Below are 15,021 nucleotides of genomic sequence, written 5' to 3' on the forward strand. Positions count from 1 at the left end.
GAGCGGGCCGCGGGAATTGGGAGGCGCAGCTCCCTGAAACTGGGCGTGGTTCCCTGGCGTTCTGTGGGCACCCGGGCCCCGCCGCCCAGCTCCCTGGCGTCGTCGTCCCGGTCCCGGCGCCCAGGCGCCTCGGCCGCGCTTGGAGCTCTGTCTTCTGCATCCTTCGCCTCCACCCAGGGTTGCGCGATGGGCGGGCGCGGTCGGCTGCTGCAGGCGGTAGACACCGAGTACCCCGCGGACTCGGTGGAGTGGTGTCCGCTGGAAGGCTTCCGGCGCGTCCTGGCGTGTGGGACCTACCAGCTGCGGAAGGCCGAGGACGGGCCCGCCGACCAGGTGCGCTGTGCCGCCTCTGTTCCCCGGTAGCCACGCGTCCAGGGCCTCCCGCCCCCACGATCGGGGTCTCCAGGCCTGCGCTCCCCAAGTGGCATTTCAGCAGCAGCTTAAACCCCAAGAATCGAACCGTCCTGGAGCTTGGAGAGGTCTAAGGAAGGGCGCGGAAAGGGTCCAGGGAGACAGCCGACTACTTCGCTAGCTTACTACTTGAAGGCTGAAAGAAAAAAAGCTCGAGTCAGGGGAATCACACAGGAGGTGAAGGTTGGGACGCTGGCCATGTGGCCAGAACGTAGGTCAGAACGGGGGCATCTTGAAAGCAGAAAGTCGACAGTAGGCATGACTCAAGCTGTAGATGTATGTAATCTACAGTAAAGAGAAAATGAGCTATTTTAGAAGTTGTACCCAATCTTTTGGAAACCAAGGATCCAAACTTTTTTCTTTCAATGCAATTTTGTTGAGATATATTCACACACCATACAATCCAGCCAAAGTATACAATCATTGGCACACAGAACCATCATATAGTTGGGCATTGTTTTAGGGCACTTCCATTTCTCAAAAAAAAAAAAGAAAGAAAGAAAGAAAAAAAAACCCCACAAAACCCTTAACATACCATACCTCTTATCCCCGCCCCAGTATTATTTTCTTTTTCTCTTTGTTTTGTTACTCATCTGTCCAGGTGCTGGATAAGCGGAGTGTCGGTCACAAGGTCCCCACAATCACACAGTCACACAGTAAAAGCTGTGTAGTTTTACAATCCTTGTCAAAGATCAGGGCTACTGGACTACAGTTCAACAGTTTCAGGTGTTTCCTTCCAGTTATTCTAATACAGTAGAAACTAAAAAGAAATATCTATATAATGAGTCAGTAGTCAATTATTTGTTAAATCCTTATTTTTCCATCACACCTCCATTCTCTCATCTGATTACTCTGTCGGTCTTAAGGAATGTCTGGGCAAAGACTATTTTAACTTGATCATGTTGGAAAGGGGTGTTGACCTTGTGTGGGGTAGAGTAATGAAACTGATGTTCTTGGAGAGATGGTACCTCTGGGTTTCAGGACTTATCTGGCAAAGGAACAATCTGGAGGCCTTAAGTTTTGGAAAAAATAAACTTACTATGTAAAACGTTTATGGAGTCTTATTTTTTTTTTTAAATAGGAAATTTATTATTTTAAAAGATAAACAGGAACATAGAAATTTTTTTGAGAGGAACAAATAAGGGATTGAATATGTTATTTTATCCCATTTTTACTTTTTGTGGAACGCTTTTAACTGTAGTATTTATAACTTTAACTATAATAGTAGTATTTTTATTTTAAATTACGGTGGGGCCAGATTATATCACAGAAATTAAATTTTTATAGACATAACCAAATTCTTAAATTTTTAACACAGCCTAAAGTTTTTCTTTTTAAAAGAATTTTTGTAGTTAGTAACCAGTATGAACATTTGATAATACAAATGCAGGAACATACCAATTAATAATTAGACTGAACACACTAGCTAATAAATAGGCATTAACTGCTTAAAACAAACATTAATTTTCACTATAACCAGGTAACGCACTGGCTAGCATTGAAACAGGTTTAGTTAACTATTAATTGTTGGATTACTTATCTTTTAGGAGTATAGTTAATGACAATTTTAGGCCACGGCCTCAAATCTTGTATAGAACATACACCAAATATGTTAACAATTAAATAGACATAAAACACTTAATACATTAATTTAACAGTTAACCAGTAATTTGTTAGGCTTTGACAGGGGAATGGTTAGCGGAATTGTAGAAGGAGGAATGACTGAAGGATGCCTCCGTAGGGGCAGGAGCAGAAGGCTTAGACTTTTTTTATGAAAGACTTCTTAGGGTTAAAGAGAGTTGTTGAGGGGATTAATTACCCGTGCCAGGGAAGTAGAAAGCTTCAGAAGGCTTTTTGTGGAGAGGAGTATTTGGTCTGACATAACAGGGTGACACAGAGAAAAATGAGATTTAAGGGCCTAGAAGCCTAGGGCATAGGAAATTTCAAATCATTTATCACTATACTATATAAAATTTTTTAAGTTCAGTGAGAATTTGCCAATTAAAAGTGTTATTTTCCAGCCAGCGTTTTTGTTGTTTTAAAGGATATTGTGGCCAAACTGAATTGCAAAGCAAAATGAGTTTTTGTGGTTTTATTTCCCCTTTTAATTTGAGTTTATTTAGATTATGGAGTAAACATTCAAGAGGAGTAGACTCCAAAGGAAGAGCAGTTTTGGAGCCGCTATGAAGTGATTGATTGTTTCCCACAGTTGCTGGGTTTAAGTGCCTGCTGAAATGGGTTGGGGTGTTCCCTAGACCCCGGACAAAGTGAAACTAATGACCCATATCCACGATCCTATTCAACAACAAAGCAGGTGTCCTGGTTTGTGTCCGGGAACAAAAAAAGTCTGTGCAGTCTTTCACTCCAGGTGTTCCTATAGTTACTTTGACTGCTGGCACAGGCAAACGAAGCTCCCTGAGCACCACACTCCCTGAGCGTGAGAGAGTTTTGTCTGAGCTCAACTTTTCATGCCGTCAATTCCCTGAGGTAGGGGTAGGCTGGGGTTCTCTGAACACCAGTGTCCCCGTGACATCAAACAGAACTCTCAAGGGGAGGATCTGGGCAGAAAGTGTCACTTACCTAGGGCCAAATTAGTTGTAGATGATTGAATGCCGTGGAAGTAAGCCAGCGCCATCTTTAGATGGTCTGAGCTGGCAAACTCAAGCTGCAAATCGCATGGAAGCCGCAACGACTGTGCCAGTTCGGGGTTGCAGAGGGACTAGGAGGCTGTTTCCATAGCCCTGGGGGGCCGGAAAACTAAACCTCAGTCTGACCTATCCGAGTTATGGCACCAAATGTTAGGCACAGGGTTGGTAGTTAAGGATTCCACACGAGACAGCAAGTCAAAGATTAACAGATTTTTTGAAAGAATGAAGTATGAAGAAAGCAGGTGGGAGAGCAAAAAGAAGAAAGCAGGTAGGAGCCTGAAATTGGCTCCCACTTGGGGAGCCAGCAGGAGGAAAAAGAAAATGGCTCCCGTTTATGGAGTCTTAGAGCCTGGGTTATTCTTTAGGGTTTTTAGGAATACTATTGGTTGGGGCTTGGCATACTATGCCAGTTTTGCAATATCTGGCTGAAGCTTGTTTAAGATAACCTCCAGAATAACCTCTTGACTATGTGAAATTTCTTAGCCACTGACATTTGCTTTTTACATTTCTTTTCCCCATTTTGGTCAAGAAGGTATTCTTAATCCCACAATGCCGGTAGCAGACCCACCCCTGGGAGTAATGTCCCATGTTGCCCAGGAGACTTAAACCAAACTGGGGGCACTTTTGAGAGTGAAAAGGAGCAGTGGAGCAAAGGGCCTGAACCAGGATATTTCAGGCACAGAGTTCTGTAGTTGCCCCTAGCGATATCCAGTTCCTGTTGGCTGGTTTAGAAGGAGTGTGCTCTGCTGGATGGAGAAAAGCTTCCTTATTCATCTTATTCATCGTCTGCAAGAGAGGAAACACTTCTCCAGCTCAAGGAAAGTGGATGTGTCTCTTCTAGGTGGGGTTATGTGCTCTTTGGCAATCTTGGCAATCCTTCTCTTTTCCCTTGATTCCTTGATAGCCTTTTCCATTTTCAGGATGCTTTAGTACTCATTAGGGTAATCAGAGAATATGTCTGTTTTTTGTAGAGTGGACTGGATGTTGAAGAGCCTCAAATCCGTTTAGGTCGTCTCTACTTGTACAGTTTCAATGAGGACACCCCTGTTTCACCCCTGATTGAGGTCCAAAGAAGAGAAATGTCTGCAATCCTGGATATGAAATGGTACAACTTTGATAAAAACCACTGAGTGTGGCATTTTTCATGAGTTCCAGGGAGCTTAATGCCATGCTGTCTTCAATAAGACTTTTCCTACTATTTCCTACTGTAATTGTCCCCTTCCCCATTCCCCTCACTTTTAGCACTTGGTGGGCACATTACTCTTGGGCCTTATTTCGTTTGTGAGATGACTAGTCCTCGAGGCAGGATCTTCCAGGGAAGTGATTCCAGTTTTCCAATTTCATAAGCAGGAGAATCTTGTTTAGGACAGAATTGTAGGCTCTATACCAATTTTGGAGTTGGAATTTATTTTTTTTTTTTATTTTTTTTTATTTTTTTTTTTTTTACAGAGAGAAGGAAGGAAGGATAGAAGGAAGGAAGAGAGGAAGAAAGGGAAACATCTTTTAAACATTTTCTTGTTTTATTGTATTTTGTTTCTCCGTTTTCGTTACATGGGCTGGGGCCGGGAATCGAACCGAGGTCCTCCGGCATAGCAGGCAAGCACTTTGCCCGCTGAGCCACCGCGGCCCGCCCTGGAGTTGGAATTTAAATAACAAATCCCTGGGACATGTAATGCTCTCCTGTGCTTTGTGTACTAATATGTTCTAACTGAGATGTGACTTCTCTCTTCAGGTGCCATGTCCCAGTGGCTGGCCATGCCCTCTTGGGCGTGGCAAATGCTGATGGATCCATAGAGCTGCTCCACTTGGTGGCATCGGAGGTCAGTGCCCAGAGCTAGGTTTGAGAGGGGTGGGAGGGAAGATTCTCTGAGAGTAACACTTTTATTTTCAGAGATGAACTTCATCATAAAACATTCTAATGTAGTATGGGGTCTGTTCTAGTTTGCTAGCAGCCGGAATACAATATACCAGAAATAGAATGGCTTTTAAAATAGGGAATTTATTAAGTTGCAAATCTATAGTTCTAAGGCCGTGAAAACGTCCCAGCTAAAGCAAGGCTATAGAAATGTCCAATCTGAGGCATCCAGGGAAAGATAATTTGGTTTGGGAAGGCCTATGACATCCAGGGTTTTTCTCTCAGCTGGAAAGGTACACTGCGGACTTTTCTCTCCCGGCTTCTTGATTCATGAAGCTCTCTTTAGGGCATTTTCCTTCTGCATCTCCAAAGACCTCTGGCTGCGTGGGGTCTGCAGCTCTTTCCAAAATGGTTCCCTCTTAAAAGGCTCCAGTAAGCAACTGCACCTTGAATGGATGGAGACACACATGCACAGAAATCATCTAATCAAAAGTTACCACCCACGATTGATGGATCACATCTCCATGGATAATTGAAAATTCCCACCCAGCAATATTGAATAAGGATTGAAGGACGTGGGTTTTCTGGGATCCACAAATTCAAACCAGCACAGGGTCTTTTAAATTCTGCTGGGCTCTGCCTGCCACTCCATGTGTGACAGGAGGCAATTGCCGTGTGTGTTACCAGCAGTAGGCTAAGTGACAGACTGTTCAGTGGGTCTGAAAGTTCGGTGAAGAACGCCTGGACAAGTATATCTTAGATTGATGATGTTGCTACAACTCAGAATAGCAATGAATTTCCTATGTGGAAATGGTATTTCACACCGATTATTAGGGGAGCATATTGTTTCTACCTCAATTTCTCCATGGTGTTTTCGGTGACCCGAATAGAATGGCCGGATCTGATTGGTGTGTGTCTGTGGCGGGGTGGCATGCAGGAGTCCTTATGCGGCAGAGTGAAGCCATGGCCTAACTCTGCTTTTCAAACTGGAGTTCTTATACCCGCAGCAGTGAGCAGTTGTGTGCCTGGGCTACATAAAAAGCCTCAGGATAAATGTAATATATCTTCTTGTTCTAGTTTGCTAGCTGCTGGAATGCAATATACCAGAAACAGAATGGCTTTTAAAAAGGGGAATTTAATGAGTTGCTAGTTTACAGTTCTAAGGCCGAGAAAATGTCCCAATTAAAACAAGTCTAAAGAAATGTCCAATCAAAGGCATCTAGGGAAAGATACCTTGGTTCAAGAAGGCTGATGAAGTTCAGGGTTTCTCTCTCAAGTGAGAAGGCACATGGCCAACACAGTCAGGGCTTCTCTCTCAGCTGGAAGGGCACATGGCGAACACAGCATCATCTGCTAGCTTTCTCTCCTGGCTTCCTGTTTCATGAAGCTCCCAGGAAGGTGTCTTCCCTCTTCATCTCCAAAGGCTGGTGGACTCTCTGTTTTGTAGTGTTGCTCTCTCTGAATCTCTCATTCTCCAAAATGTTTCCTCTTTTATAGGACTTCAGAAACTAATCAAGGCCCACTCAAATGGGTGGAGACATGTCATCCCCTAATCCAGTTTAACAACCATTCTTAACTAAATCACATCAACCAGGGAGATGATCTCATTACAGTTTCAAATGTACAGTATTGAATAGGGATTATTCTACCTTTAAGAAATGGATTTATATTAAAACATGGCTTTTCTTAGGGGGCATACTTCCTTTCAAACCAGCACACTTCTGAAGTTTTGTTTTTACATGCTGGCCAGACATTTAGAAAATATAAGTTAAGGATAAAATGAGGCTTCAGAGAAAATTTATGTTTAGGGCAGGTTGCTTTATAGGTATATCACCAGACCTTTGCAATATATGTTCATTCCCTGTGTTCTTAGAAAACAAAATTGAGAAAAATTGTCCTAATCAAAAACAAACACAATCTGAGAAATGTTGTCTTAGTCAAAAAATGGAGAACTATTATCCTAACCTCTGGAATTATCCTGTTGCCGACATTTCCTAGAATACTAACTTTGTACCTCCATTGGAGGGGGAGATAGAGTTAAGTCTGGACCGAAACACTGCCAGGTCATTGACTGACTACGGAAGGGCTTTGTTCAGACAGTGTACAGTCCAAATAAGGAAGATTTTAGTTTTAAAACGGTAAATACAACAGCCTTCTTATTCAAACTGACACATATTTTAGTTACAAAGGCATTTTCCCAGGGTTGTAGAAGACTGTATCCCCAAGGCACCGTAGTGTTCTCATTTTGTAAGGAATCTGAGGCCCTGCTCTCAAGGTTAAAGATAGGTGAGCAATGGTAGTTTCAGGTGTTCACCTTCTCTGGCAGATTTTTGACTTTTAAGCCCCTACAGTGAGGCTCTGTGCTTCACTCATCTCTGTGTCCTCCTAAGACCTAGCATGGTGCCTTCTATAGAAATGCAGGTTCGTCCGTGTCTGCCCTGAAATAGAAAAGCAGCTATGCCTTAATATTCAGCAAAATGAAATTGCGTGAGGTTTGCCTGACCAAGGAAAATATCTGCACTCTCATCCTTAACAAATAACTGTTGGTCTCCGGAGCAGGAACTAACCCAGCTGCCAGACTGGATTCTTGTCTGTTTAATAATAAAGCACCTTCTTTTTAACGCTGTTGAATTATCAACATAGAAAAGATTGGCCATGTAAAAAGTTGTTTACTGAGGGACACGTGTTTCTCTGGGAAAACAGCCCAGGGGTTCTGTAGGCTGCCTCTGATGCAGATTCTTTGGACATGGCTGTTAGATGCCCGGAAATCCTCTGCCCCGAGAGCAGGGGTGGCAAGCCTGGGAGGACATTGGCCAGGGTCGGGGTGGGGCAACATGGGTGCTGAGAGTAGGACACAGCTTCAACCAGGGTTGGATTCATAGCAACCCAGGGCCCGCATAGAAAGGTCCTTGCTTCAGGCCATTAGACAAAAGTAGCCCTTGAGCCCTGGCACCAGAATTTGAGGCAGAAGCAGATGAAGTAAAGAAAGGGCCCTGACAAGGCAGTCTGTTGGGAGCCTGTTGATGGAGTTGAGCGCTATCCAGTTATGTAGTTAATAGAACGTATGCTTATCCTTAAATGCCAGTGTGTAGTTCGTCTCCTGAAAGCACATAGGTGTTAGGAAAGTGAAACAGCATTTTAATGGCTGGTTGTAGCTTCTGAGATGTAAACCAGAGGAATATTCCCATCGTCTGTGTCTTTGGAGACAAAATGCAGTGACCTCCCCCTGGAGCCCAGGGTGGCAGCACACACCACAAGGGTTCCCTGGAGCTCGACCCGGCCTCACAAAAGCGTCTAGGAGTGTCAGACTCTTGAGTTGGTCTGAAAATAGAGAGCCATTCTCCCCCAAGGTAATGTGCCTGGGGAAGTCCTGTGAGAGGGTGACCTCTGGGCTGGAGGCGACAGGCCTTAGGTGCTGCCCAGGGCTTCAGGGCGTGGAGACTACGTGAGTAACACATTTAACTCTCAGGGGGAGCAGAGGAGGGCATGTGGACCTCGCAGAATGAGAGGAAGACTCTTCTGGTTCTGGGACTGCCTCCCTTTGATGGAATTTCTCTCTCCTGTAGAAGAGCAGTTACACACTGCAGCCGTTTTCTAGCCTTGCCCTGGGGGAGCAGTGTCTGGCCTTGTCCCTTGATTGGTCCACTGGGAAAGCTGGAAGGTAAGGATCAGGGTTGGTGAGTCTTTCTCCATTCCTGTGTTCACTAGAGAGAAAGTTAAAGCCCTCTTAGGTTAGCCTAGATTATGGTTCCCAAACCTGGGAACCATATTACCTGTGTTAAAATATTCCAGCCTTCTGCATAAATGGTGATACTGTTTTCCTTTAGAGAAGCTGACATTGAATTCTTTCGGCAAGCCATATGGTGATTTTGGTCTCTGCGCTATCATGAAGCAAGTCTTTTTTTTTTTGCTTACTTTTAGTCTGTATGATTAGAGATATTTGACAAGATTAAAACCTTAATATATATAGCAAACTGGTAAAAAGAGAGAAATCACTTTTATTCTATTTGAGACATCTTTTATATTGACCAAGCTATCCACTCAAATAAGTATTTTTGTTAAAACAAATTTCATATAAAATAACACTCACATAAGTTAAACCACAGCTAAAGTTATTATATAAATCCAGGTAAGGTATCTGTATCCAAACTCTCAAATGACAGCTCTTCCTAAGCCCTAGCTGCCTAGTATACCTGATGAGAAAATTACTAAGACATGAACAAAACTGTGTGGGTAGAAATAAGTGCAAAATATCTTCTGTTTAAGCATTTGTAAAACGTTTAATACTGAAATAGTATAATGAGCAACATTATTATCATTTTTTAATTTCCTTCTTTGGCTGGGGTTCCTCTATAACAAATTTGTGATCATTGATCTGTCTCTGACAGGATCCACATAAAATAAGGAGTTATGCTTCCTGGACTAGTGTAAAGATTTCATTACTGCTTCCCTTTCAAAATCATGTTTCTGCTAAGAACAGTAACACTTTACTGGTTATAACACTATTCAAGTAAATTTAACATTTTATTTTTAAGGCAGATACATTTTCTATTTTAAAGAGAAGTTTTCTAATAGCAAAAGAAAAAAGAAGTGTTAGCGAAAAACAGGGAACCCATAAAGGGGGGAGAAAGAATATATATGCTGTTGCCACTGAATTTTACCTGCTAAGCAAAATCTCAAAATCTCAGAATGAGTCATTATATCCTGAGTAAAATTCTTACTTGAACAATTCTAGTGCCTCCATTGAAGGAGCACTTTGGGTAGAATTTTTTTTTTTTTTCTTTTCCAAGTTCCATATTTCTCTTTTTCCTTTTTTTTTTATTAATTAAAAAAAATTAACAGCAAACAAAACATTAAGATATCATTCCATTCTACATATACAATCAGTAATTCTTAATATCATCACATAGTTGCATATTCATCATTTCTCAGAACGTTTGCATCGATTCAGAAAAAGAAATAAAAAGACAACAGAAAAAGAAATAAAATGATAACAGAGAAAAAAAAGATTATACATACCATACCCCTTACCCCTCGCTTTCATTTACCACTAGCATTTCAAACTAAATTCATTTTAACATTTGTTCCCCCTATTATTTATTTTTATTCCATATGTTCTACTCTTCTGTTGATATAGTAGATAAAAGGAGCATCAGACACAAGGTTTTCACATTCACAGAGTCTCACTGTGAAAGCTATATCATTATTCAATCATCATCAAGAAACATGGCTACTGTAACACAGCTCTACATTTTCAGGCAGTTCCCTCCAGCCTCTCCATTACATCTTGAATAACAAGGTGATATCTACTTAATGTGTAAGAATAACCTCCAGGATAACCTCTCAACTCTGTTTGGAATCTCTCAGCCATTGACACTTAGTCTCATTTCCCTCTTCCCCCTTTTGGTCGAGAAGGTTCTCTCAATCCCTTGATGTTAATTCTCAGCTCATTCTAGGGTTTTTCTCAGTCCCTTGAGGCTGAGTCTCAGCTCATTCCAGGATCTCTGTCCCACGTTGCCAGGAAGGTCCACACCCCTGGCAGTCTTGTCCCTCGCAGAGACGGGGAGGGTGGTGAGACTGCTCATCGTGTTGGCTGGAGAGAGAGGCCACACCTGAGCAACAAAAGAGGCTCTCTTGGAGGTGACTCTTAGGCCTAAATTTTAAGCAGACTTGACCTATCCTTTGTGGGGTTAAGTTTCATATGAACAAACCCCAAGACTGGGGGCTCAGCCTATAGCTTTGGTTGTCCACACTGCTTGTGAGAATATCAAGAATTCAACTTCGGGCAGTTGAATTTCTCCCCACTCTTACCATTCCCTGAAGGGATCTTGCAAATACTTTTCCACTCACTGATCAAATCACTCTGGGATTTATCGGGGCATCACTCTGGACAAACCAACAAAATCTCATGTCCTACCCAAGGTTCCAAGTACTTATGACGTTCGATCAAACTATCTACATAAGTTATATTAGGAAATGCTCTAGTCAAAATATAAATTTTGTAACAAATAAACATTTTTTGCTTTAGTCTCACACATAAGTTGAAATTTTAAAATATTAATTACCATCTGTTTTCAACACCCTGCAATAATGACATTCCTTTGTTCTTCCTCATGCAAAAACATTTTGAAAATTTGTACATTGTACATATGAAGCAGGTCTGTTAAGAGGTTTTATTTTCATGTACAAGGTCTGAGGAGAACCTCTGCCATGTCTCAGGTGCCAAACCAGAAGAGGGTGGTGAATTTGGGTCACCAGTTTGTCCCTTGGTTCTCTCCAGAGCCAGCAGCCAGCCCTTGAAAATCATCAGCAGTGACTCCAAGGGACGGCTCCACCTCCTGACGGTGAATGAGACAGGCCCCAGGCTGCAGGCTGTGGCCACCTGGGCAGCCCATCACTTCGAGGCCTGGATTGCTGCTTTCAATTACTGGCAGACTGAGATCGTGTACTCAGGTTTGGTGCTCTGTGCCAGGACCACGTGTCGGCCCTTCCCTCTGTGTGGAGGCCACTGAAGTGGCTGATGGGCGGAGGGAGGAGAGAAGACAAGGGGAGGGAAGGAGGTACAAGCCGAGGGGCTGGCAGTGCTGTGTAGGGAGCCTTCTGGCACGAATGTCTTCCGCCTTAAAAGTTCTTAGGTCAGTTTTCAGTATAGCGCAGTTTGCCACTATTGTTACTGCCTTTTCATTTCTTATTTTGGTGAAATTATTTTTGCTGATAAGTTATTTTCTGTGTAAATTTCACAAAGAAGAGTGGGTTTATTAATCAGTTTTTTTTAAACTTTTTTATTATATTATAATGTAACATATAAACAAAACAAAGAAAGAAAAAAAGCAATAATTTTCAAAGCACTCTTCAACAAGTTGTTACAGGACAGATCCCAGAGTTTGTTCATGAGCTACCATACCATCACCTCAGATTTTTCCTTCTAGCTGTTCCAGAACATTGGAGCTAGAAGGAATATATATATTTTTTATTATCACAATAAACTTTTTTTTCTTTTTTGTGAAAAATAACATATATTTAAAAAAGCAATAAAATTCAAAGCACAGAGCAACAATTAATTGTAGAACAGATTTCACAGCTTGGTATGGGTTACAGTTCCACAATTTTAGGTTTTTACTTCTAGCTGCTCTAAGGTACTGGAGACTAAAAGAAATATCAATATAATAATTTAGCAATCATATTCATTTGTTAAATCCTATCTTCTCTGTATAACTCCATCATCACCTTTGATCTTTCTGTCCCACTCTTTGGGGATATTTGGGCTATGCCCATTCTAACATTTTCATGTTAAAAAGGCTGTTAATAATATGGGGTAGGAAGATGGAACTAGCTGATGTTCTGAAACGGCTGGCCCCTCTAGGTTTCAGGACTTGTCTGGTCCAAGGACCCATCTGGAGGTTGTAGGTTTCTGGAGAGTTACTCTAGTACATGGAACCTTTGTAGAGTCTTATATATTGCCTTAGGTTTTCGTTAAGATTGGTTGGAATGGTTTTCGTTGGGGGTTGGCAGGTTATGATAGGTAGCAATGTCTAGCTGAAGATTGTGTAAGAGCAGCCTCCAGAGTAGCCTGTCAACTCTCTTTGAACTCTCTCAACCACTGATACCTTATTTGTTATACTTCTTTTCCCCCTTTTGGTCAGGATGGAATTGTTGATCCCGTGGTGCCAGGGCCAGGCTCATCCCTGGGAATCATTTCCCATGCTGCCAGGGAGAATTTTACTCCTGGTTGTCATGTCCCACATAGGGTGGAGGGCAATGGTTTCACTTGCAGAATTGGGCTTAACAATTTTAATCAGTTTTTTTTGTTTGTTTGTTTCTTTTTTCTTTTATTACTCTGTTGTTAATGTCAGGTTTTGCTGATTACATTTCCAACTATGGTGAATTTTACTTTGTGACCTTTATTCTACCAAGTCAGGTTTTTTGTGATAACTTTTATAATCTACTATTCTAGTTTGCTAGCTTCCGGAATGCAATATACCTGAAAATGGAATGGCTTTTAAAAAGGGGAATTTAATAATTTGCTAGTTTACAGTTCTAAGGCCAAGAAAATGTCACAATTAAAACAAGTCTATAGAAATGTCCAATCTAAGGCATCCGGGAATGATACCTTGATTCAAGAAGGCCAATGAAGTTCAGGGTTTCTCTCTCCAGTGGAAATGCACATTGCAAACACGGTCAGGGTTTCTCTTTAGGCTTGAAGGGCACATGGTGAACACGACATCATCTTCTAGCTTCCTCTCCAGCTCCTGGGGAGGTGTTTTCCTCCTTCATCTCCAACAGTCGCTGGCTGGTGGACTCTCTGCTTCGTGGTTCTGTGGCATTCTCTGTTGTGGCTTTCTCGTGACTGTCATTCTTCTCTGCTCTCTCCGAATCTCCCGGCTGTCTCTCTTGTTGTTCTCTAGCTTTTTCTAAAGTGCTTCTTCTTTTAAAGGATTCCAATAAACTAGTCAAGACCCACCTGGAATGGGTGGAAACACCTCTCCACCTAATCCAGCTTAACAACCACTCTTGATTGAGTCACGTCTCCAGGGAAATGATCTAATTAAAGTTTCAAACATACAGTACTGAATAGGGATTAGAAGAAATGGCTGCCTTTACAAAATGGGATTAGGAATAAAACATGCCTTTTCTAGGGTACATACATTCTTTCAGACCAGCACATCTACTTTTTGTCAAGATTTGATACTCATGTTAATTTTTTGTCAATAACAAATTTCACTGTTTGACTTTTTTTAAAATTTATTTTCAATTGTGGTAAAAGATATGTAACATAAGATTTATTTTATCCTTTTGAAATGGACAATTAATTCTTTGACATTAAGTACATTATCAAAACTAACTTTCACCACTGTCCATTTCTAGACAGATTTCTGTCATTATTCTACACCAAAACTCATATAGCAGTAACGCCCCCTTCCCTTTTCCCTACTCCTGGTTACCTCTACTAATCTGCTTTCTGCTTCTATGATTTTGTTTATTTTAAGTATTTCCTGTAAGAGAAATCATACAATATTTGTCCTTTTGTGTCTGGCTTATTTCACTCAACATGATGTCTTCAAAGTTCATGCTTCTTGGCTCATGTATCAAAACTTCATTCATTTTCATAGCTGAATAATATTCCAGTATATGTGTAAAACACATTTTATTTATTTTTATCATTTGATGGACACTTGAAGTACTTCCATCTTTTGGCAATTGTGAATCAAGCCCCTGTATACACTCATGTGCAAATATTTCAGTTCTTTGGTGTATATACCTAGAAGTGGGATTGCTGTGTGCGCCTATGCGTAACTTTCTGAGGATCCACCAAACTGTCTTTCATAGTAGATTACGGAATGATCTCTTTATCTTCATTCCTGTCTCTTCCCGGTTCAGCCTCCACACTGTAGTCAGAGGGATTGTTTCCAAACACGCAAACGTCATCCCTTCTTACTCCTTGTTAAACCCTTCACTTAGGATAAAATCCGGAATATTTGCTGAGGTCCGTGAGGGCTTGAACAATGTGACCTGTGCCTACCCTTCTTGCCTTGTTTTGAGTGACTCTTCCTTGCTTTCAGTTTTCTTCTTTTCTTCTGGTGTGCTTTTCCTCCAGTATCCCATCTTTGCAGTTTCTGTGTTTTATCACTTGATGTTTCCTTTGCAGGTTAATCCTGGCAGGCTTTAGTTTAGAGTCATGTCTTGAGAACTCACAGCCTTTCCAACCAGGCCCAGGCCTGCTGCTCTGTCGTTGCTGTCATGGCACCCTGTGCTCATCAGGTTATGGCTGTGGGTTTAATATGTATCTCCCCTTAAGGGCGAGGTCCTTATCTGTATTATTTGCTATAACACCCTTGCACAGTTTCAGTAAAAACCGTAGAGGTTTCATTTTTTGAGGTATCTCATTCTTGGAATAATTCTACTTTGAGGTTTGGTGAGTTCAGAGCAGAGGTGGAGGTGGGGCAATGTTTTAATAATTTAAGCCCCATTCATTCATTCAACAAATATTTATTGAGCACCCACTATGTGCCAGGCAATTCTTGGAATGCATCAATGAAAAAAACAGACAAAAATCCCTGCTTCCATCAAGCTTTCATTGAGTTGGGACTGATGGACAGTAAACACTAA

At 41.7% G+C, this 15,021-nt stretch overlaps 1 protein-coding gene across 2 annotated transcripts in view; it reads left to right on the forward strand.

Moving 5' to 3' along the window:
* Positions 1-63: 63 nt before the first annotated feature.
* The window catches only part of DPH7 (diphthamide biosynthesis 7), a 35,942-nt gene continuing 20,984 nt past the window's right edge, over positions 64-15,021 (forward strand). The window contains exons 1-5 of one of the 2 annotated variants that reach the window (XM_077148905.1): positions 64-333; positions 4,031-4,164; positions 4,792-4,879; positions 8,481-8,575; positions 11,195-11,367. In XM_077148905.1, the coding sequence (XP_077005020.1) occupies positions 187-333; positions 4,031-4,164; positions 4,792-4,879; positions 8,481-8,575; positions 11,195-11,367 (637 nt within the window). In that variant the 5' untranslated portion in view covers positions 64-186. Of the gene's footprint in view, positions 334-3,446; positions 3,901-4,030; positions 4,165-4,791; positions 4,880-8,480; positions 8,576-11,194; positions 11,368-15,021 lie in introns of those variants that run through there. The other variant, XM_077148906.1, reaches the window with a different exon arrangement.

The sequence above is a fragment of the Tamandua tetradactyla genome, chromosome 2 (assembly GCF_023851605.1).
Source record: "Tamandua tetradactyla isolate mTamTet1 chromosome 2, mTamTet1.pri, whole genome shotgun sequence".
Taxonomy (NCBI): domain Eukaryota; kingdom Metazoa; phylum Chordata; class Mammalia; order Pilosa; family Myrmecophagidae; genus Tamandua; species Tamandua tetradactyla.